Here is a 22,500-nt window from a genome sequence, read left to right on the forward strand (position 1 = left end):
TGCGGCGCGGTGGGGGGCTGGGCTGCCAGTTCACAGGCCTGACCGTAGTGGGGGGCGGAGCAGGAGCAGATGAACCCGCCCACTTGGTCTGTGCAGTTCCCCCCGTGGAGGCAGGGGTTGGGCTGACACTGATCGCCATCTGATCAGAAACACAAACCCATCGATGAGGTCACGGGGTCAAAGTTCAGTTAAGCAGACATGATGAAACGATCACCGAGCACATTGATCCTGATACTGATCATGTGATCTTTGCTCTACACAGAAGAACACTGAATAAGTTCTTCAGGAGAATCGTCTGACAGAACACTGACCGTAGTAAACGGTCCAGAAGGAGATCTGAAGGGAGACAAACAGACGCAGAGTTTAAACAGCGACTTGAAGACGTGACACGTTGAGAATCGTTTTTAACAACAAATCAATCTGACCGTTTTTTGGTCGTCCTCGAAGTACTCGCGCGCCTCCTCGTAGCTGCACAGCTCCTCGTAGCACTCGCGCTCCAGGTTCCCCTGCAGGATCTCCTCCACTAGGAACTGATTGGCCCGTCTGGACCGCAGGAAGACGTTGTGTGTGGGCGGAGCCTGAAACACTGAGAACACGAGTTCACCAAGTCGTGATTAGAGAAAAGTTTGATTATCGGTCTTGAGTTTAGTTCAGCTGTCGTGATATCGCTCTCAGTACGTCATGTTTTTAATTAACTTCCTACTCGTGAAGTTGTTACAATAATCAGGGAATTAAAGGCGCAGTACGTAAACTCCACCACCAGGGGGCGCTCAATCAATACAAAAACAAAGGATGACGTCAAGGCTGGCGGGGAATCATGGAAGTGATTCTCTCTCCTACCCCCCTCTACCCCCCCCCCCCCCCCACCCCTGATGAAAACAACCTTCGAGTTAACCGTTGTCATGACGACCGGGTGAAATTAATGTATCCGAGTACAATCTGCATGATGTTTTTATCACAGCAGCACAAACAGCGACAGGACGGCAGCTTTCAGCAGCAGCTCACGCTTCACGATGCAGCGGCAACGGTAAATATGGCGTGTCTGTCATGGTGGCCGCCACAACAAGACACGTCCCGTTACGACTCTAATATCACAGATTTCTCTGCTTTGTTAACTGTTGGAAATATTTAAAGTCATGTTAAAATCTATAATTTAGGTTCAGTCCATTTTTATTTAATTTAGAGATTTTAAAGATTCGACATGTTGTCGTTGAAACGAATCAAAGGACAAGAAGTCATGATTGGTTCTTACTCAGCTGTAATAATAACACGTCCGTTTTATTTTTATTTACACATTTAACCGCTTCACGTCTCTGACTCATCGTTTAAAAACTCATCGACAGAAACCTGTAAACAAACTGAACGTCTCACCTTGACCTTGACTGAGGACCTGAAGGAAGCAACCGAGGAGGCAGAGGGACAGAAGAGACGCTCGACAACGAGCCGACATGATGCTGCCCGCCATGACACTGATCACACACACACACACACACACACACACAGATAAATACACACCCACGAGTCCTAACGGATTCATAGAAGAAACACAAAGAGGCTTTTATTTCATGGTAAACTTAAAAACGTGTTCTTGTTCAAACAGCTTCTAACCTAATCTTTAATATTTCAACTTCATGAAATCTCAAAGTTTAGGAAGGACGCGCTGCTCTGTGATGACAGACATTTGAAACACTTTAAAGGTCAGATTTCCTCCTGCACCGTAAAGAGTTAAAAGTAAAGACAACAGTTGTGTGTGCACGCCGTGTTCCTGCAGCGGACTCTGGCCCGTCCTCAAAGCCCACGCACTGCGACCTCTGTAACGCCAGTATTCACCACGTCTGTTTGTTCCAGGTAAACATCTCTGAGATTAATCATTTCAAATGATACTGGACATCCACTGCTGTGAAAGAAACCCAGCACCATGAAGTGAGGAAAACATGTTTGTGGTTTGAATCCAGCGTTCCTGTTAAATGTTTATTATCCACCAAATATATTCAAATGAAGCTTTAATTTAGTATTTATACATCATATTAGTTTCTAATATCTGATGACCAAGCAGCAACCTCCAGTGTTGAAAAATTATGTTAAAGTGTAAAATCCTGCAGTTCCTGGAGTGTCCACTAGAGGCTGGCTGCAGAAGCACAGGAAGTCACATACACACCCATTCTAAAAAGCCTGTTTTTACAGCAGAGATGAACATGTTTACAGCCTGGTTCAAAAAACCAAATAGGTGTGATTAGCTCATGTCTGGATGGACACACACTGTACGGGGGGTGAATGTTTTGATGACTCATCAGTTTTGATTTGATGAAGGATAAGAGTTATTCACAATAAGGCGTGTAGCTGACCTGATTGACAGGTGGGCGCGGTGTAACGGTTTGTCAGGAGGTTTAAAACCCGCCTCAGCTCCAGCTCTCAGCCTGTCGTTAGGTTGATTGAAAGTTAGACTCCTTCAGAAACAGCTCAGGTGATTTACAGGTTTTAATCACACACAGAAATCATGTACTTCACTGGATTGTGGAATTTCTTTATTTGCTTTCAATTACGTTAACAAAAAGTTAAATTCTGACGTTGACTGATAGAAATACACGAAAACAGAAAACAGATTTTATTCACAAGTTTTAAATGTAAATTAAGTTCAGTTCCTCCTCATCCACAAGAGTTTAGAAGAAGAACAACAAAATGCTGAAAAAAGCTGCTTTATGTTGCTCATGTTGTTGTTTTGTATATTTTGTTTGTACATCGCTTTAAGCAAACAGAAAATATAAAAGACCGATAACAGAACCCTGAGGAACCTCAGCACTAACCACATCTATAAGTTCTCCTAAAAGCAAATATGATTGATGTTATTACAGCTTGTTTTAGTCCAAATGTTTTCAAATTATACAGTTTATTTAGAAGAAGCTTCAAACATTTAATCTGTGATTTCATGAGAGGCTCAGAGGACGTGAGCTCAGTGAGCGGCCATGTTTGTTTACAGAGTCAGCCTCTTGATGGGGCCTGTGTGCCTCTTCAGCCGGCTGCTGTCTGCCTTTTTGGGCACTAGCTTGTTGATGCCTTCGCGGATCCAGCGAATATATTTCGACACCTGGGTGTAGACTCCGTATTTGCCTTTGCGTGCGCAGCCTTCGCCCCAGCTCACGATGCCGGTGACAAAGTATGTATTGCGGTAGCGAGTGACATGTGGGCCGCCGCTGTCTCCTTGGCAGGCGTCCTTGGCCTCTCGGTTGTAGCCGGCACAGAACATGCGAGGAGAGATGCGCAGCTGTGTGGATTCCATGCAGATGTGGCGTTCCACGTACGGGACGGTGAGGCGCTGCAAGATGGGGGACGGCTGCCGACCCTCGCCAACCCGGCCGAAACCACTAACCACCCCGTCCGGCTCCTTCATCAGGACCTGCAGGAGGAGGTGAGAAACTTAGCTTTTCCTGTGTTTACTCCTTCAGTTGTAAGACGAGAAGATTAATACCACCATCATGTCTGAAGCTAGCTTAGCTTAGCATAAAGACTAGAAACTGGAGAACAGGAAGTCGTTAAAAAAGGTGATGAAAGAAATTACCATTTTTGGTTCAGTTGTTATGTTCTGTTCTACATCTATTCCTTCAGTTTGTTTAAGTATAAAGTGAAAATCAAGAATTTAAGGAGTGTCTTGCTTTAGGACAGAGGCTAGGGTTACATGCTAAGCTAAGCTAACACGGCGGTGACATCATGTCTAATTTAAAGCCAGAGAACATTAAAATATTCAAAGATTTCAAACTATTTAATTGTAGGTGGATTCACCTTTTCTGCAAAGTCTGACTCAGGTAAGCAGGCCGGCAGGATGAACCTGGTGAACTTAATGGGCGTGGCCAGTTTGATGAGTGCGATGTCGTTGTGGTAGGTTTCTGGTATGTATCTGTTGTGGGTGATGATGGTTTCCACCATGTGGGTGGCTTCGTTAACGCTCTTCACGAACACGTCAAACTCACCTGAAACACAAAGTCAAGAGTTTCAGTCGGACATTACTTTGATCTTTAAGTAATCAAAGTGATGAACTTTGGTTCTCTTGTTCAAGAATTGGAACAAACCAACCTACCGAGTCTGATGTAGATGTAGCGTGATTGGTTCATGCAGTGGGCGGCGGTCAGGATGATATATTCATTCAGGATTGTTCCTCCACAAAAGCCTTGTTCATCCTCATTCAGGAGAAGAGCCTGTGAGGACGAGGACAACACAGTCAACTGTGGTCAATGGACAACAATGGAGGACGTCCAGAAGAGTTCTACACCTATGAGGTCATCCAGTGGGCGGAGCTATGTTCTGACTCAGGGTATTTAAACATTGCATATTTTGTGTTTGTCCTTTGTTACCGCTGTCACACAGGAAGTGACCATTCTTTTGACCAATCAATAGACTGAAGTGTGTCTAATTCCGCCCTTTAGGGTCGGATCGGTACGCTCGGCACCCCATCAGAAGGTTTGCAAAAAGGTAGGATGGAAGTGTTCTGTACCTGCCACGGACATTCTCCTGGCGGACAGTCCTCCCCGTTGACGATGCGTGTCATACCGGCCATGTCAGAGTTGATATATTCTTCATAAACTGGCTCACTTGGTAAAGTCTGGGTGACGGTGATGTTCAGAAAGCTTGATAAGGACTCATTTGTCAGGTTGGTGAAGTTGGTGTTGAGGTCCGTCAGATTCACCCCGTTAGCGTTCTCTGCCGTCACGTTCTCCCGCTGGTACCTGAACACGGCCCGGATGTCTGAGGTGTGGAGTGCGCCACATTTGAAGGTTTCTGCAAGAGTTTGTGAAAAGTTTGGAGGTCAAAGATTGAGCATCAGAAAGCCTGAAAGAATCATGTTTCCTGTTGTCTTCGACTGTTGGGATTAAAATGGCGGAGAGGGTGTTAGTGAAGAGGCCAGAGCACGTTCTCTGTGTCCCCTTGTTTCTGATTGGTTAAGAGATTAACTGAAGATTCAGACTATAAAGAGTCCAGTAAAGAGTCCAGACTCTCTCACCGCTAGAGTGGCAGGATTTGTCGTCTGACGCCAGGTAATATCCGTCGGTGCACGAGCACTGAATGTTTCCACTGATGACGTTGCAGAAATGTTCACAGCCTCCATTTTTGTTCTCGCAGAGCTCAGGAATAACTGCAAGGTCAAAGGAAACACGGTCAACAACAACAACAACAACGAGACAAAACCCAGTAAGTGTTTGACTTTTACACTCATTCAGAAACGACAGGAAGGCGAGCGTTTAGGGTTATGACGTTTGTGGTTTTGGTGAATCAAGGCACATGTGGACTGGATGTTGAATTGTAAGAACTCCTCCAATGTGGAAGTACACAAACCTTTACAACTCATGGAAAAAGATTACGTGTTTGAATGCAAGACCTCAGATTTTATCCCGTAGAAACAAAAGACTAAAGTTTCCCTGAAGCTCCGCCTTACCGAGATCACCTCTGCCTTCAGATTAAACCCTCAGGACCGTCCTGTGTTTCTATCCTTAACGTTGAGTCTTATCATTTAAAGGAAAGTTTGAAATGTGCATACAGAACAGACACAGGTAGCAGTAGCAGGGTTTGGTCTCAGGACACTGAGCCTTGCTGTCCTTCTTTACCGATTTCACAGTCGTGGCCCTGGTACCCGGACTGGCAGAAGCAGGTGTATCTGCCGATTCCATCTTTGCAAACTCCTTGGTACGCACAGGGCTGTGACAAGCATGCATCACCGTCTGCAGGACAAAAACATTCAGTCAGACGACTTCAAGCTTTACCAAGACTGGTTTGGGGTTCAGTTACTTTCCAATAGCTGGTTTCTACAATTCTACAATTCAGTTAGCAGACGGTTTTATCCAAAGCGACGTATATCAGAGAGTAAGAAAAAGTGTAGAAAAAAGGGAACAATGTGAGTAAGAGCAAACGATCAGCTTTGAGTCTGATTGGACACACAGGTGCTGACAGGAAGTGACCAGAGGCAAAGCACAACATTGAGGGCAGTTCTTGAGAGCTCTAATCAGTATAGAAACCATCTTATAAGTCGTCGTTATCAAACAAAAACCATCGTCATTACCATCATCATCATCAATAATATGGAGACCATCATCATTAAGTTAGTAGGTATTCATGAAAGAGCTGGGTCTTTAGCTTTTTCTTAAAGGAGCAGAGAGACTCTGCAGATCACATGGAGTTTGGAAGTTCTTGGATTTCTTGGATGTTTATTCCCTGATGTTGTGTCAGAATGAGATACCAAACTTACCCTTTAGCACAGCTCATTTTTGATTACATTTCACTGTTCTAAGAGATGTCTGTTAGTCATCTGCGTAGTAACAACACAGAGACACATCCTTACCTAAGTACTTGGTCCAGAATTCATCCTGCAAAAAGGAGAAAAAAGAAAAAAGATGAATAGTTTTAAACAATTTCAGATTTCATTTGTAAGTCTCAGAGAAGAAGATAGATGTGATCAGCTTTCATGGAGGTGTGTTGTTCGTCTTATGTTCCTTAACTGAAACCTGGAGCCGCGGCCAAATAACCGAACTGATCCGGTCTTCTAGAAAATGATCCGTTCTGTAAAATGCACTGAGAAATCACTCCAAAGCTACCTGCTCCCAAAGAAGGTGTGATTAATGTATTAAGTATTTCTGCTCTGATTATAACATCTCAATGAGAATAAGTTAACTTTCAGGATGTATGACATTTGATGGAGCTTGGATACCACCATGCTTCTAGTCGTTCTGCTAGGCTAGCTGAAGTGAGGCTAACTAGGACGCACTCTTTATCTATGATACTCTGGGTTAAACAGCTAACAGTTAGCATGTTAGCTTGTGATGATGTGTTTGACAGAAGTGTTTCATTTTTGTTCTTGCAGGAAGTTTTACAGTTTTGTCGTTGTCCTCAAAGATCTCTCGCGCCTCCTCCCGGCTGCAGCGCTCCTCAATACACTCCCTCTCCATGTTGCCTTTTTTGATCTCCTCGAGGAAGCTGTTGGCCCGTCTCCGCCTGGTTAACACCTGATTGGCTGCCTTACCGTCCAAGAAGACTGGTGAGAACACAGAGATGATCAACAACCGTTCTTAAGTTTTATGAAATCCCAGACGATGTTTGGAGATGATTTTGGAGAATATTTGAACACCAGTATGAAGTTTATAAGAATGAACAACATTTTGTTATTGCCAATTTATTCGATGTATTAAAATGAAAAGTGGTTCAGACAGAGGATGACTCCTAATGGACTTGAGCTTGTATAGCACCTACACACTCACACACTGTCAATCCTGATGACATCACACACAACACGACAAGGTCATGTGTCACCTGTCAGCCGCCAGTCAACACACAACCCCCCCCCCATCACCACCCCCAACACACACTCAACATGTTGGTGCTTTTTTTCCACCCTGTTCTAACTTCATATTCCTCCTCGCTAACCCTCCTCTTCTTCATCCCTGACAGCTCGGGAGGACGTACCTGCGTGCACGGCGGCCAGGTGGAGCGCCAGGAGGCCGAGAGAGACGCGCTGAAACCACAACATGACCCCGGATGGATGGTGAGCTCGGCTGGAGAAACCCTCAGTGATCTGAGTGGAAGTAATGGAGTCTGAATGTGGAGAGAGAGAGAGAGAGAGAGAGAGGAGGGGTGAGGGAGAGGGCAACGACCTGTATGAACAGTGCTGGGGGGGGGGGCACATGTTCAGACTGCAGACTACCAGAGTGGGCGGGGCTTATTTAGACACTTCCTGCTGAGACACTGGAACTACATAATACTCTGGTTCACTTTGGAATCTACCGTCTATTGCTAATACTTGTTGTGGTGGAATCTCTGTAATCTAATTTAGATTCTAATGTACAGATGTCATTATGTTTATTCTCTGTTCTCTAATGTCAGTCAGAGCTGACACAGTTCAGCTGTTATTAGAACACCAAGTACAGCTTGGACAGTGTCAGCTGTTCTTCCTGATATCTGCTGGATGTTTGGTAGACTTGTTGTCTGCTCCAGTGTTATAGACGTCACAGTTTAGTCTAGGTGGGTCAATGTGACCCTGATAATGATAATATCTTATAGGATATATGCGATGCCTTTCAAACAGTTCTGCAGATGTGATTGAGCAAGACACGAGTACAGAAGTGTGATGTTGAATCATGTCTCCTCATGAGTATTCATCTGATGTTTAAACTTTCATCAACGTAAGCCATCTGATGTCAAGTCTGAGTCATTTCTTCAACACTGCTGAGATACTGGAACTCCATAATACTCTGCTTCACAATTTAGAATCTATTGTCTGTTGCTAATACTCCACCTCCAGCTGTGGAGAGGCGGACGGAGAGAAGGGGGAGGGGCTTACAGGAAATCAGATTTTCAAACATTGAGGTTTTAAGGGTCACCTACCGTTTTACTCTAAAACATGTCCAACACCGCTTCCTGCTCTGCAGCCAATCAGCTGAGGGGGCATTAACTCTGCTTATTCGGTGAAGACGAGCAGCTCTATCAAACTGTAATAAAGTTCACTGCTTTGGTTTCTGGTCTCTCCAGCTTCCAATGACTCACCTGGACTTCTGGTTCTGACGCTGTGTTTCCTGAAAAGAACTTGAAAACTTTGTTTTCTCTGTTTATTTGGAAGTTCGATCTAAGTAGACCATAGATATTTATCAGTAGAAAGTGTGAGACGTTCTGATTGAAAAGTAAAATATGTAGAACTCTCAAATATCTGAATTCATTAAGAATGGTCGAAACTTATTTTATATATTCTTGATTGAGAGCCCCCTAGTGGCGGACTTTAGGTACTGTGCGTTGAAGGTGTAAAAGATGAGATCATCTGCAAAGAAAAACATGTGGTGTTTAAAAAAGAGACGAGAGATTTGGGATTGTCATACATCAGGTTTTTATGTGTTCATCTGTTAAAGAGAACAAAAAGACAGATTGAAATCACTTTGTTCATTAGAACGACTTTATTTCTTTTCGCGTTGGAAACGACGATCTCTTAGTCATATAAACTAAATATGACCGTTGATGCCTTACAGTCTGTGGTTGATACTCAAGAACATTGTTGATAGTATAGTATGACCAGATGTTTGTACCTTTTTCAATGACCATGAAGGATCCAGTGTCAGGATTTTAACATTGAGGGAAATCTGAGAGAACAGAACAAAGTAAAGCTGACAGCTCTTTAATAAAACACTCAGGATGTTTCTGTGAATGTTTAAATGTGTTTCTGTTCCAGCAGGTCTAAAGCTGTCTTCTCATTGGCTGTCAATGCAGTGGGCGGGTCTTTCATGATGCCCTCCACCCAGTCCACATAGTTGGCCATGTTGGTGTAAACCCCATAAATCCCCTTTGGGGAACAGCCCCGCCCCCAGGCCACCACACCTGTCAGGAAGTGGGTGGAGCTGTAGGGCGTGACCAATGGGCTGCCGTCGTCTCCATGGCAACTCAGGTGGTCAATCTCCATGTACCCCGCGCACAGCAAGTTGTTGCTGAAGTTGAACTGGGCGGAGCCGGGGGAGCACTGGGAGATCGGGATCATGGGGACGGTAAATTTACGGAGGATGGGGGAGACCGCGGCGGTGTTGACCGAATCTTTCTCCCCGTTGCCCCCGGTGATCCTCAGGCCCCACCCCGACACTTTGTGGTAACGGGTCGGCTGGAGCTCGCGCTGTGCCAGGGTTTTAGTCGGCAGGCAGACGGGGACAACATGGCGGTTCAAGGTGGCGGGTCGACTCAGGCGCAGTAAAGCGATGTCGCTGTCGGCCGTCGCATGGATGTAGCCTTCATGGGCGATCGCCATGGAAACAGGTATACTCTGTTCTGTGCCCTCCTCTACGTCCAAGTTGTGTTCCCCTGACAACGGAAAACAGTTCAATGACATTTTTAATCAAAGAACCAGGAAATACTAAGTTTAGTGGTTCGTCAGTGGGTTACCTGCCACCACAGTGAGGTTTTGGGGGTTGTTGCCATGGATACAGTGGGCAGCGGTTATGACCCAATCCCGATTGATCAGAACTCCTCCGCAGTGACTGTTTCCGTTTAACTGAACCAGAACCTGAACGACACATCGATTAATGAATTAAAGGGTTAAATGTGTTTCCCCCCCCCACATTCCAATGAGCTTTACTTCAGCGCCCCCTTCAGGTCACACTTTAAATCATTAGCTTGTTGTTTGTTTATGGATGTAATGTACCATCAGGCCTGTAGGGGGCGCTCTGCTGAGTCTTTACCTGCCAGGGACACTCTCCTCTGGGACAGTGGTCTGTCCCCACCTGCCGGGTCAGATCCTGCACCCCCTGGTTCAGGTCTGCTTCCTGTGGAGCCACACGACCACATGGAAACTCGTCTACAACACAGCAAACACAAATCAAACACGTCGTCACATTCACAGCGTGCTCGTCGGTGGTCGTTAGTCGACGTCTGTACCCTGAGCGACACACTGGCGCCCGTCTGCTCCCAGCTGGTATCCGTCTGCACAGAAACATTTGTGGCGTTCTCCTGAACCGTCGCAGAAATGCTCACAGCCGCCGTTCTGATAAACACACTTCAGTAAGTCCTCCACGGCTGAGGAAGGAGAGGGACAGATCAGACGTGATGATGAGACTTTAAAGACGACCAGAACTGTTTAGAACCTTTGATTCAATGTTCATTTAGAACAGGAAGTCAAAACTCTCATCATAAAAATATCTAGTTCTTTGTTTTTCTCACCTTTCTCGCAGTACTGCCCTCCGAACCCGTCGGGACAGAAACACTGGTAGGTTGTCCCCATGTAGACACATGAGCCATGGTTAAGACACGGGTTCTCCAGGCAGGGGTCACGACCTTTAAAGACAAACAAACAGGTGAGTGTTTATAATCAGAAATATATATCTGAATGTGTAATCAACTCTGGGAGGGAGAGAGAGAGAGAGAGCGAGCGAGCGAGCGGGGAATGACATGCGTTAACCCGCTTTGAGGACTAAAGCCTCTGTACATGGGACGCGTGCGCACTAACCACGAGGCTACCGGCGCCCCCGGCAACCTTTCAATAGTTAATCGTGATTAATTGCATTTTTAAATCGCATGTTTGAAATTCCATTATTTATCATTTTAAAATAAAACTTGTTAGGCTTTTATTTTGAAGGTTTGTCCTGTCTGAAGCTGTAAACACTTTACTTGCTGTGTGCTTTTATTTTGAAATAAAGTCAGGCTTGTCCAAGCAGCAATGGGTTTGATTCCGAACTCCGCCCCTTTGCTGAAGGCCCCCCCCCCGTCTTCCAACACTACCTGTCTCTCTTCAGCCCCAAACAATAAGTTACGTTTTAATAAAGTCATACTCACTTTCGTACGTCAGCCAGAACTTTTTCTGCAAAGAGAACAAACGTATAAACGTTCATTGTTTTCTTCTCGATGTGTTTTATTAAAACTGTAAGAACATACAACGACATGTTCCCTCAGACTCTCTGAGAGCAAACAAACAAACAAACAGAAATGTGATTGGCCTCCCCAAAAAGCCTGGACTGCCATTTCATAAGACAGATCCAAAACATTAGAAGTTAGAGTGTGCAGGAGTTTGAAGCTCTTAAACGTTTAGTTTGTGCACTCATCACACTTCAAAAAATCCAGAAATCTAAGAATGACATGAACTTTGTTGATAGGGAACAAAAGATCAAATAGAAAATCTCTGACCGTCTTGTCATCATCCTCGAAAACTTCCCGCGCCTCCTCGTAGTCGCACACCTCCTCGACGCACTCTCTCTCCAGGTTTCCACTTTGCAGCTCCTCCAGGAAGCCGCTGTTCGCCCGCCGCCATCTTTGCAGCACCGTGTTGGCCTCGTGCTTCTCCACAAACACTGAGACAAATAATGAAGCACATGTGTGTGTGTGCATAAAACATTAAGAATTAACTTAAAACCATCCTTATATTTCACAGTCATGTGATGCTAACATGCTAACATGCTAACGTTCCTACCTGCAGCAGCAGCGATGCCTGTCAGCAGGATCCAGACGCTGCAGCAGCTCCTCAGACACATGATGTGTTCAATGTCTCAACTAAACCAGGACAACCGGGTGACTTTAGGAGAAGAGGAGCACTGTAAGGCCACGCCCACTTAACCTCTGACCCTCAGAGTCAGGTTTGAACCAGGTCAGTAAACACATCTTCACTCTGTGCTGCAGTTTCACAAATCTATTGATTTAAAGATACACACACACACAGGAATTTAAGCGATTGTGTAATAAGTAAATAAAAAACAATGGTAGTACCCAGCACACACTCCGACTGAAACAAATTGAACGATGTAAACACATTCGTCAGTTTTTTTCTTAAACTTAATCTGATCAGCTGTTGATCGACAAATAAAACAGAGATTAAAAGCAAACCATCAGTGTGTGAATGTGTATGTGTGACCTGAACTGAGTTTGTGTAAGAGAACAACTGAACAAAATATAATCACTCACACAAAAACAGTTTATTCATGTCATGAGTTCATAACAGTTTCTTCTGTTAGCTACAAAATACCGTAGGAGCAGAAGACAGTGAACAAACTCAACATGATTTAATCAACACATTTGGAGTTGAGTTAATGCAAAGTCTCAAGATCGACTTTACGTCGCACATGCCTGCACAGAATCAAATGTAGGTTGCCACGTTGTTGCTAAGTCCCTGCGGATCTTCGATTACTTGATACTTCCTACTTTATTTCTCCGTTTGATGATTATTGAAGAACTTTGACTTCCTGCAGTCCCAGTTTACATCTTACATGTTTCTACAGAGTTTCATGTTTTTGTGAGATCACAGACCACCGTAGCGTTGTGTCGTTGGTGTGGCATTATCGTCAGGTGGTCAGGTTGTGTAGCGACGCCTCGGTCGTGTTTGTCTGCAGACTCCTCATTACTGTGCGGTGGTGGATCCACTCGAGGTAGTTGGACACTCGGGTGTAGATGCCGTAGTTTCCTGGTCGAGCGCAGCCCTTCCCCCAGCTGACGATGCCCAGCAGGAACACGGTCTTCTTGTACATGGTCACCAGCGGTCCGCCGCTGTCGCCTTTACACGAGTCCTGGCGTCCCTCAATGTACCCGGCACAGAACATGTTCTCAGTGAGCACCACGCCGCTGTCCTCCACACACTGCTGAGTGCTGATCCTCGGCACCTTCAGCTGGCGCAGGATGGCGGAGGTGGGTCCGTTCTCACCCCTCCTCCCCCAGCCGCTCACCGTGTGCAGGCGGATGGCCCAAAGTTCACGCTCGGCCAGAAGTCGCGTTGGCATGCAGACCGGGATGGCGTATGTTGTGTAGATGATAGGCGACGCCAGACGGAGAAGGCCGATGTCGTTGTTGGCGGTGATTTTCACATAGTTTTCATGCATGATGATCTCAGACACCAGGATGACCTGCTCAGTACCCTCGTTCACCTCGGTGTTGTGCTCGCCTGACAGACGAAGGGCAGGGAAAGACATTTTAAAATAAAGGTTTATTTTCAGAAAGTGAATCTGTTTGTGTGGATGATGATATTCGTTTTTAATTCAGAGGATCCTGAAATGTTTATCCCCAAATATTATATATATATATATATACAGTTATAGTCTTTAACAACAGTTCAAATCTCTGAATTCAGCCGTGGTTTTAGCCCAGAAGGTAACCTCTGTCTTAGACCTTAGAGTTATAAATCTGTGTGAACATAGGGACTCGTACCTGCGACCACGTGCAGGAACTGAACCTCAGTGTCCTCCAGGCAGTGAGAGGCTGTGAGGATCCAGGTCGGATTAAAAATCACTCCTCCACAGAAACCTTTGCCTTTATAGACCAACAAAACCTTTCAAAGACAAATTGAAACATTTACATGATTATGGTTACTTCCACATAGAAAACATGGCATGTGCTGACTTGACATGAAATGTTGTGCATTTAGTAACACCCCCATCAAAGCGAAACACGTTACATGTTTTTTTTAACATTGTAGTTTCCTTCAGTCTAGTCTAGTTCTGGCAGAATTTCAGAGTTCAGAGTCACATAAAGCAATTTTCTGAATTCCTAATCTGAACAGAAACGAAACGCAACCTCCTGGTTGAAAAGGTGAACTGTCTCTTGAAGGTTATCGTACCTGCCAGGGGCATTCACCTCTGGGGCACTCTGTTCCTCCCACGATTCGAGCTCTGGAGTCGAGCTGCTTTGATTCATTTTGTCTTTGCAGGACGGGGATCATGCCACACGCTAACGGCTCTAAAGATACACAAGTAAAAGAGAAATCTTTATTATTTTTAAGAGAACTTTAAAATATAAAACAACCAGTTAAGTTGTATGCATTTTCAATCTGTTCCCTTTTATTTTTAAAGTCATTGGGTGTCCCACAGGGATCAACACTGGGGCCACTAGTACAGTAGCACAAAACATGATTAAAATATAACTACAAATTGCTGCTTTGTCACTACGCTGATGACATACAAGTCTATATTCCAAAATCACAAGTTTTTGAGTGTGAAGAAGTCTTTAGGAACTGAAAGACAAGTCACAGTTTAAATGAGATGGAATAATGCTTAGTCCAATAAAATGATGCAATGAAAAATAACAATTTATACGTCAAAAACTTGTACCACTTATTTCAAAAAGTGTTTTGTCAGCGCTGATATTTAATATTTAATCAGTTTTATGACAGATTTTAGCTTTTTCGGGTCAAGGTCCAGGTTTTGGGTGTATTGTATGAATCAGTGCATAAAAATATATTTTCCCACCTTGGGCTACGCAGCTCTGCCCATCACCATCCAGGAAGTAGCCGTCTGCACACGAGCAGCTCAGCCTCTGTCCTTCGTGGTCTTCGTCACAGAAATGCTCACAGCCTCCATTCTCGAGCAGGCAGGTGCTGGAGGGGCTCAGGTCATCTGAAAAGAACATCTTGCAGGTTTTAGAACCGCTGATTATCAGAACAGAGACATCCGGCTGTTATCAGTACAACGTGCAGTCGTCAGCATAAAGATCAATACCTGACCATAAACAATTAATTACAAGGCCGATCAAAGTTTCTGTTTTGTTGTGATGTATGTTATGGTACTCTGATTTACAAATATAAATAGGACCGAGATAAGAGCCTTGAGGGATTTCAAAGCTCAAAATCCGACGTATCTTCAGCATCCATCATCAGAAGTGTTCTTTGAATATTTATATAATAATAATGATACAGTTAAATGCTGGGACCTACAAAGACTAGCTTCCATGAAGTTTTAGGAATATGTTTTTCTCACCGAGCTCACAGTTGAGTCCGCTGAACTGAGGCAGACAGTTGCAGGTGTAGGACGAGCCATGGTTGTTACAGCTGCCACTGTTAAGACACGGACTGGACTGACACCTGTCTGGGACTACAGGACCAGAATTCAGAGGTCATTAAATCACACAGGAAGGGCGAACAGATTATTAGGTCAAAAATCAGCTCAAAGCGTTCTGTGAGATGTTGAGCTTTCAAACATACTGTGAGTAGTGGGCATGTTTAATTTACTGTTAGGGCCTCGCATTAACACAACACTACCTGTATTTACTCAGCACCTGTTGTAGGTTATTCATTTTGACTTTAAAAAAGTCTGAATGTATGAAGGAGATGTTTGTTTGCTTACTGTTGTACGTTTTCCAGAACTCATTCTGAGGAAACAGAAGCAGGTTTTATTTTTCATTCTTTCATAAAAACATTTGATTGAAAGAAACTCATCTGACCGTGATCTCATTGTGTTCGAACACCTCCCGCGCCTCCTCGTACGAGCACTTCTCCTCCAGGCACTCCCTCTTCAGGTCTCCCATCTGCAGCTCCTCTAACCAGCCCGAGTTAAACCTGCGAGTCCGCACCAGCACGCCATGGGCTCGATCCGGATCAAGAAAGACTTCAGGACACAGACGGAGGGAGGAGAGCGTTTCAAAATTAATTAGTGTTGAACTGTGAAACTCTCTGAGAGACACCTCAATCAGAACCTCAATCAGGACCTCGCTCAGGATCTCAATCAAATCCTCGATCAAAACTTCAATCAGGACTTTGATCAGGATCTCTATCAGAACCCCAATCAGGACCCTTAATCAGGATCTCAATTGGAACCTCAATCAGGACCCCAATCAGAACCTCAATCAGAACCCCAATCAAAACTTCAATCAGGACTTTGATCAGGATCTCTATCAGAACCCCAATCAGGACCCTTAATCAGGATCTCAATTGGAACCTCAATCAGGACCCCAATCAGAACCTCAATCAGAACCCCAATCAGGACCTCAATCAGGACTTCGATCAGAGCCTCAACGGTGCCGGAGAGTGATCCTCAAGACTTTCTGATGCTCTGGCTTTTCTATTTGGCCATCATGAGGTCAACATGTTCAGAAGTTAAGAGAGACGTCTCATCTGTTCTCTGTGTGAACTCATAATCAACGAAACATCTCAGAGTTTAAGAAGCAGATCCGTCATGATACCAGAATTTAAACTTTGAGATGGTTCTAGTAAAAATCAAATGATACTCAAATTGGTTTGATACCATGGCAACAGAAAGTCCTAGACACCCAATGTTGGATCATTATGTTTTAATCATCAAAACATTGCAGATCATTTCCTGCACACTCTAAAATGTACAAATAGAGTTCCTCACCTGACGCCGCGCAGCAGCTCGACACATTTAAGACGAAGGTGAAAAAGATTTTCAGCCACATGGTGGATTCATGCAGAACATTTGGTGCTGAGCTTCTCTGTAGACCCAAAGGTGCAAAGTCCCCCCCGCCCCCCCCATCACCTGATCACATGACCCTGATGGACAAACTGTCTGCGCAATGTGACCCAAACAAAGATTACCCAGAGAAACAGTGCATTATGGGACCGTCTGATAACAAGATGGTGACGATAATTTAAAACACATTTGATATACATACAAACCTAATGTTAAAATATACACTTAGATAAGATCGCCTAACCCTAACCAGTGTCCACCACATGGCAACCTGTGTGAGCATCGACTCTAGAGAGGAGGGGGGGGGGGACAGCTCTCTACAATGTTTAGAATTTAGACTGCAGTACCCATTTTAAACACTAGGGGTCAGAGTTACATACTGCTCCTTTAAACATCTTTCTGTGTTTTTCACAGATCATTGTCCTCAGAGTTCTTACAGTGACTCAACAAACACTGTTAGCCTGTTAGCTCCACTGAGAGTCAAAAGAAGAAGCCGTGTTTATTTATTTCATTTTATTTGTTTAATAATAAAAGCATCGACCTCTTACAGAGTTTCACTGATTGAACTTTGAACCCGATGTTTCTCCTCAGATGAACCTGAGCCGGTGGACATGATGTCATCGATCCAGTCCAGGAAGTTGCTGACCTTGGCGTAGATCCCGTACATGTTCTGGTTGGCACAGCCCTTCCCCAGCTGACCACGCCCGTGAGGAACCACGTGTTCCTGTAGCGGGTCACCAGCGGCCCGCCACTGTCGCCCTCGCAGGCGTCCCGCCCCCCTGTCTGGTACCCAGCGCAGAGCATGTTCCGGGTGATGTTGAGCCCCGTGTGGCGGCGGCACTCCTGCAGGCTCGGACCCTTGCAGCGAGAGCCAGCAGGACGCTGGACGTGAGGCCAAACTGTGACTGGCGGCCCCAGCCGGACACGGTGGAGTGACGCACGTTGGCCAGCGTCTGGCTGAAGGTGCTGTTCCGGGCGGGGAGACAGATGGGGACCACGGAGAATCCCAGTTTGACGGGCTGGTCCAGCCTCAGCAACGCCATGTCGCTGTCCGTGTTGGAGTGGTTGTAGTTGTGATGGATGAACACGGACGCCACAAGACGCCTCTGCTCCGACTTCTCATCCACGTCACGGTCGTGTTTACCTTCAGAGAGACGATGTTAATAATATCTAACCAGCAGGAAGTGAAAGTTACTCTCAGGAGACGGTGAAGGCTTAGTGAGATGTTGAAGACGTCTCTCACCCACAGTGACTTGGAGCGAGCTCACAGTTTTCCTCCACACACAGTGAGCGGCCGTCAGAACCCACTGATCAGAGAGAACGATCGCTCCACAGATGAACAAGAGCTTGTCTTTCAGGAGAGCCTAGAGAGAGAGAGAGAGAGAGAGAGAGAGAGAGAGAGAGAGAGAGAGAGAGAGACAGAGAGAGAGAGAGAGAGAGAGAGTGAGAGAGAGAGAGAGAGAGAGAGAGAGAGAGAGAGAGAGAGAGAGAGAGAGAGAGACAGAGAGAGAGAGAGAGAGAGACAGAGAGTGAGAGAGAGAGAGACAGAGAGAGAGAGACAGAGAGAGAGAGAGAGACAGAGACAGAGACAGAGAGAGAGACAGAGAGAGAGAGTGAGAGAGAGAGAGACAGAGACAGAGAGAGAGAGAGAGACAAAGAGAGAGAGAGAGAGAGAGAGAGACAGAGACAGAGAGAGAGAGAGAGACAAAGAGAGAGAGAGAGAGAGAGACAGAGAGAGAGACAGAGAGAGAGAGAGAGAGAGAGAGACAGAGAGAGAGACAGAGAGAGAGAGAGACAGAGAGAGAGACAGAGGAGAACCTTTAATTCCTCATCAGGGACTAAATAGTGATGATGTAATGGTTTCGTTCTCTTTTTAATGACATCATTCTGAACGTTGAATCTTAGAGGAACCAGGTGAGTCATAGATCTTACCTGCCATGGACATTGTCCTTTGGGACAGACGTTCCCGTTGACGACGCGGGGGGTTACATGTGACTGAGGTCGTCCACAGGGAACCTGATCTGTGGAAACAACAGATAAACAAATCAACAACAAAGACACTTCTGATCTGATTCCTAGGACGTTAAGAGTGAAGGGAACGCCATCAGAGAACATCGTCTGAAATATAACAGGTTTTAAAAACGTCCGAGAGAGAGCGAGAGAGCTGACCTTGAGGCAGACAGGTGCTGTTGTCCCGGCCCAGACTGTAGCCTTTAGCGCAGAAACAGACAGGAGAACGATCCGGAAGCATTCTGCAGAAATGTTCACATCCTCCGTTTCTATAGCGACAACCTCTGGAGGTAAGGCGAGCTGCGGGAACACAAAAAGAACACGTTACAGCAACGTTCATCAGATCTGTGGACACCAATGCTGTGGACTCACCTTTCTCACAGTGGAAACCATGGAAACCAGGCGGACATTTGCAGACGTAGGTGTCGACATGGCGAGTGCAGGTCGCTCCGTTCCTACAGGGAGACGACTGGCAGTGATCCACGGCTGCAAACAGGAAGTGTTAATACATCTGAACATTTTGTTGAAGATTTGAAAAGTCGGCCATGTTGAAATCCAAACCTGTGTACTTCCTCCAGAAGACCTCCTGCACAGAGAGAGAGAGTCGAATCAGAGACAGGAACATGAAGTGGTATAAATGTTTGTTTGGTTACTCTGGACCGACCAGCTGCTGCGGCAGAGCGAAGATCTCCTTCGCCTCCTCGTAGGAACATTTCTCCTCCAAACACTCGCGCTCCAGATTTCCTCTCTTCAGCTCCTCAAACAGGAAGTTCGCCCGACGACTGCGACGCAGGAAAACGCTGGCCTCAGGTCTGCTCACTGTCACTCCTGAAGGGACAGGTAAACAAACCAAACAGGTGAGATGTAGTTCCTCCAGCGTCCACTAGAGTCTGTCTCCTGCAGTGAGTCAGTCCTCATAGAGCTCCATGTTAAAATGTCTAACTTTACAGCTGCAGTTCCTCCAGTGTCCACTAGAGTCTGTCTCCTGCAGTGAGTCAGTCCTCATAGAGCTCCATGTTAAAATGTCTAACTTTACAGCTGCAGTTCCTCCAGTGTCCACTAGAGTCTGTCTCCTGCAGTGAGTCAGTCCTCATAGAGCTCTATGTTAAAATGTCTAACTTTACAGCTGCAGTTCCTCCAGTGTCCACTAGAGTCTGTCTCCTGCAGTGAGTCAGTCCCCATAGAGCTCTATGTTAAAATGTCTAACTTTACAGCTGCAGTTCCTCCAGTGTCCACTAGAGTCTGTCTCCTGCAGTGAGTCAGTCCTCATAGAGCTCCATGTTAAAATGTCTAACTTTACAGCTGCAGTTCCTCCAGTGTCCACTAGAGTCTGTCTCCTGTAGTGAGTCAGTCCTCATAGAGCTCTATGTTAAAATATCTAACTTTACAGCTGCAGTTCCTCCAGTGTCCACTAGAGTCTGTCTCCTGCAGTGAGTCAGTCCTCATAGAGCTCCATGTTAAAATGTCTAACTTTACAGCTGCAGTTCCTCCAGTGTCCACTAGAGTCTGTCTCCTGCAGTGAGTCAGTCCTCATAGAGCTCCATGTTAAAATGTCTAACTTTACAGCTGCAGTTCCTCCAGTGTCCACTAGAGTCTGTCTCCTGCAGTGAGTCAGTCTCCATAGAGCTCCATGTTAAAATGTCTAACTTTACAGCTGCAGTTCCTCCAGTGTCCACTAGAGTCTGTCTCCTGCAGTGAGTCAGTCTCCATAGAGCTCCATGTTAAAATGTCTAACTTTACAGCTGCAGTTCCTCCAGTGTCCACTAGAGTCTGTCTCCTGCAGTGAGTCAGTCCTCATAGAGCTCCATGTTAAAATGTCTAACTTTACAGCTGCAGTTCCTCCAGTGTCCACTAGAGTCTGTCTCCTGCAGTGAGTCAGTCCTCATAGAGCTCCATGTTAAAATGTCTAACTTTACAGCTGCAGTTCCTCCAGTGTCCACTAGAGTCTGTCTCCTGCAGTGAGTCAGTCCTCATAGAGCTCTATGTTAAAATGTCTAACTTTACAGCTGCAGTTCCTCCAGTGTCCACTAGAGTCTGTCTCCTGCAGTGAGTCAGTCCCCATAGAGCTCTATGTTAAAATGTCTAACTTTACAGCTGCAGTTCCTCCAGTGTCCACTAGAGTCTGTCTCCTGCAGTGAGTCAGTCCTCATAGAGCTCCATGTTAAAATGTCTAACTTTACAGCTGCAGTTCCTCCAGTGTCCACTAGAGTCTGTCTCCTGTAGTGAGTCAGTCCTCATAGAGCTCTATGTTAAAATGTCTAACTTTACAGCTGCAGTTCCTCCAGTGTCCACTAGAGTCTGTCTCCTGCAGTGAGTCAGTCCTCATAGAGCTCCATGTTAAAATGTCTAACTTTACAGCTGCAGTTCCTCCAGTGTCCACTAGAGTCTGTCTCCTGCAGTGAGTCAGTCCTCATAGAGCTCCATGTTAAAATGTCTAACTTTACAGCTGCAGTTCCTCCAGTGTCCACTAGAGTCTGTCTCCTGCAGTGAGTCAGTCCTCATAGAGCTCCATGTTAAAATGTCTAACTTTACAGCTGCAGTTCCTCCAGTGTCCACTAGAGTCTGTCTCCTGCAGTGAGTCAGTCCCCATAGAGCTCTATGTTAAAATGTCTAACTTTACAGCTGCAGTTCCTCCAGTGTCCACTAGAGTCTGTCTCCTGCAGTGAGTCAGTCCTCATAGAGCTCCATGTTAAAATGTCTAACTTTACAGCTGCAGTTCCTCCAGTGTCCACTAGAGTCTGTCTCCTGCAGTGAGTCAGTCCTCATAGAGCTCTATGTTAAAATGTCTAACTTTACAGCTGCAGTTCCTCCAGTGTCCACTAGAGTCTGTCTCCTGCAGTGAGTCAGTCCTCATAGAGCTCCATGTTAAAATGTCTAACTTTACAGCTGCAGTTCCTCCAGTGTCCACTAGAGTCTGTCTCCTGCAGTGAGTCAGTCCCCATAGAGCTCTATGTTAAAATGTCTAACTTTACAGCTGCAGTTCCTCCAGTGTCCACTAGAGTCTGTCTCCTGCAGTGAGTCAGTCCTCATAGAGCTCCATGTTAAAATGTCTAACTTTACAGCTGCAGTTCCTCCAGTGTCCACTAGAGTCTGTCTCCTGCAGTGAGTCAGTCCCCATAGAGCCCCATGTTAAAATGTCTAACTTTACAGCTGCAGTTCCTCCAGTGTCCACTAGAGTCTGTCTCCTGCAGTGAGTCAGTCCCCATAGAGCTCTATGTTAAAATGTCTAACTTTACAGCTGCAGTTCCTCCAGTGTCCACTAGAGTCTGTCTCCTGCAGTGAGTCAGTCCCCATAGAGCCCCATGTTAAAATAAACATGTTTACATCCTGGTACTAAAACAGTTTAGGGTCTCTTGAGGTCATGTTGAATGTTTATATAACTCAGCTGATCACATGATATTAAGTCTTAAAGTGACAGTAACGTCTCCTGTCCTCACCTGTTGTTGTTGATGTCGCTAACAGCAGAGCTAATGCTACAGCATGAAACAACGAGGCATTATTTAAAAAGACGTCAACATTAAATCTCTCCTCTTATTCTAACAGGAAGCAGGTTTTATGTAATGTGAGCGTGATGTCATCATGTCCAGAGTCACATCGACAACGAGCTGCTCACAGAGAGATGGTTAAACATGGAGGTCACATCTACACGATGGAAACACCAGAAGAAGAAGAGGAGTGTGAGGAGAAGAAGAAACAGATTACTGACCTCCTGGAAACCCAGTGCATGCTGGGATACACGCCATGAGGAGTCGTAGAAGGAAAAGTGTCTTCTTCTCTTTGCGGACGGACGCCATATTTGTCTCTGATTATCTGATCAAAGGTCAGGAAGACTAAAAACACACCAAACATGCCCCTCTGTCACAACCAC

At 45.5% G+C, this 22,500-nt stretch overlaps 5 protein-coding genes across 5 annotated transcripts in view; all 5 read right to left on the bottom strand.

Moving 5' to 3' along the window:
• Positions 1-1,526, bottom strand: part of prozb (protein Z, vitamin K-dependent plasma glycoprotein b) — a 3,211-nt gene extending 1,685 nt beyond the window's left edge. The window contains exons 1-4 of the mRNA XM_020657739.2: positions 1,372-1,526; positions 426-586; positions 312-336; positions 1-139 (exon numbers count right to left, since the gene is read on the bottom strand). The exon at positions 1-139 is cut by the window's left edge and continues 14 nt beyond it. Coding sequence (XP_020513395.1) covers positions 1-139; positions 312-336; positions 426-586; positions 1,372-1,465 — 419 coding nt within the window. The 5' untranslated portion in view covers positions 1,466-1,526. The remainder of the gene's footprint in view (positions 140-311; positions 337-425; positions 587-1,371) is intronic.
• Positions 1,527-2,510: 984 nt separating this feature from the next.
• Positions 2,511-7,600, bottom strand: f10 (coagulation factor X). The gene is made up of 9 exons (XM_029282115.2): positions 7,444-7,600; positions 6,855-7,015; positions 6,326-6,350; positions 5,595-5,708; positions 4,994-5,125; positions 4,487-4,770; positions 4,073-4,190; positions 3,778-3,965; positions 2,511-3,394 (listed from the first exon to the last, which is right to left on the bottom strand). The coding sequence occupies exons 1-9, from the start codon at positions 7,505-7,507 to the stop codon at positions 2,972-2,974; spliced, it is 1,509 nt and encodes a 502-aa protein (XP_029137948.2). The 5' UTR covers positions 7,508-7,600; the 3' UTR covers positions 2,511-2,971.
• A 1,237-nt stretch (positions 7,601-8,837) lies between these two features.
• On the bottom strand, positions 8,838-12,066 carry f7i (coagulation factor VIIi). Its single transcript, XM_065951747.1, has 8 exons — positions 11,909-12,066; positions 11,626-11,789; positions 11,278-11,302; positions 10,666-10,779; positions 10,384-10,521; positions 10,188-10,303; positions 9,892-10,012; positions 8,838-9,810 (listed from the first exon to the last, which is right to left on the bottom strand). Exons 1-8 carry the CDS (start codon positions 11,967-11,969, stop codon positions 9,173-9,175), a joined length of 1,377 nt encoding a protein of 458 aa, XP_065807819.1. The 5' UTR covers positions 11,970-12,066; the 3' UTR covers positions 8,838-9,172.
• A 321-nt stretch (positions 12,067-12,387) lies between these two features.
• Positions 12,388-16,685, bottom strand: f7 (coagulation factor VII). Its single transcript, XM_020657727.3, has 8 exons — positions 16,548-16,685; positions 15,637-15,800; positions 15,540-15,564; positions 15,174-15,287; positions 14,667-14,813; positions 14,039-14,157; positions 13,630-13,750; positions 12,388-13,366 (listed from the first exon to the last, which is right to left on the bottom strand). The coding sequence occupies exons 1-8, from the start codon at positions 16,606-16,608 to the stop codon at positions 12,774-12,776; spliced, it is 1,344 nt and encodes a 447-aa protein (XP_020513383.2). The 5' UTR covers positions 16,609-16,685; the 3' UTR covers positions 12,388-12,773.
• A 421-nt stretch (positions 16,686-17,106) lies between these two features.
• f7l (coagulation factor VII, like) lies at positions 17,107-22,474 on the bottom strand. Its single transcript, XM_020657728.3, is given in 10 exon segments — positions 17,107-17,309; positions 17,312-17,474; positions 17,477-17,766; positions 17,866-17,986; positions 18,555-18,643; positions 18,792-18,932; positions 19,005-19,118; positions 19,194-19,218; positions 19,297-19,460; positions 22,339-22,474. Coding segments are annotated over 10 exon segments (1,338 nt in total). The 5' UTR covers positions 22,427-22,474; the 3' UTR covers positions 17,107-17,166.
• Positions 22,475-22,500: the final 26 nt, after the last annotated feature.

Source organism: Labrus bergylta, chromosome 24 (assembly GCF_963930695.1).
Source record: "Labrus bergylta chromosome 24, fLabBer1.1, whole genome shotgun sequence".
Lineage (NCBI taxonomy): Eukaryota > Metazoa > Chordata > Actinopteri > Labriformes > Labridae > Labrus > Labrus bergylta.

Coding starts and splice junctions, on each gene's coding strand:
- f10 (XM_029282115.2), bottom strand. CDS start 7,507: ATGTTGTGGTTTCAGCGCGTCTCTCTCGGCCTCCTGGCGCTCCACCTG. Junction 4,191..4,486: donor CAGGAGAATGTCCGTGGCAG/GTACAGAACACT, acceptor TCGTCCTCACAG/GCTCTTCTCCTGAATGAGGA. Junction 3,395..3,777: donor AGTCAGACTTTGCAGAAAAG/GTGAATCCACCT, acceptor CTCCTCCTGCAG/GTCCTGATGAAGGAGCCGGA.
- f7i (XM_065951747.1), bottom strand. CDS start 11,969: ATGTGTCTGAGGAGCTGCTGCAGCGTCTGGATCCTGCTGACAGGCATC. Junction 10,780..11,277: donor GTTCTGGCTGACGTACGAAA/GTGAGTATGACT, acceptor TTGTCTTTAAAG/GTCGTGACCCCTGCCTGGAG. Junction 9,811..9,891: donor AAACCTCACTGTGGTGGCAG/GTAACCCACTGA, acceptor TTCCGTTGTCAG/GGGAACACAACTTGGACGTA.
- f7 (XM_020657727.3), bottom strand. CDS start 16,608: ATGTGGCTGAAAATCTTTTTCACCTTCGTCTTAAATGTGTCGAGCTGC. Junction 14,158..14,666: donor GCAGAGCTGCGTAGCCCAAG/GTGGGAAAATAT, acceptor GTGTATCTTTAG/AGCCGTTAGCGTGTGGCATG. Junction 13,367..13,629: donor GTTCCTGCACGTGGTCGCAG/GTACGAGTCCCT, acceptor TTCGTCTGTCAG/GCGAGCACAACACCGAGGTG.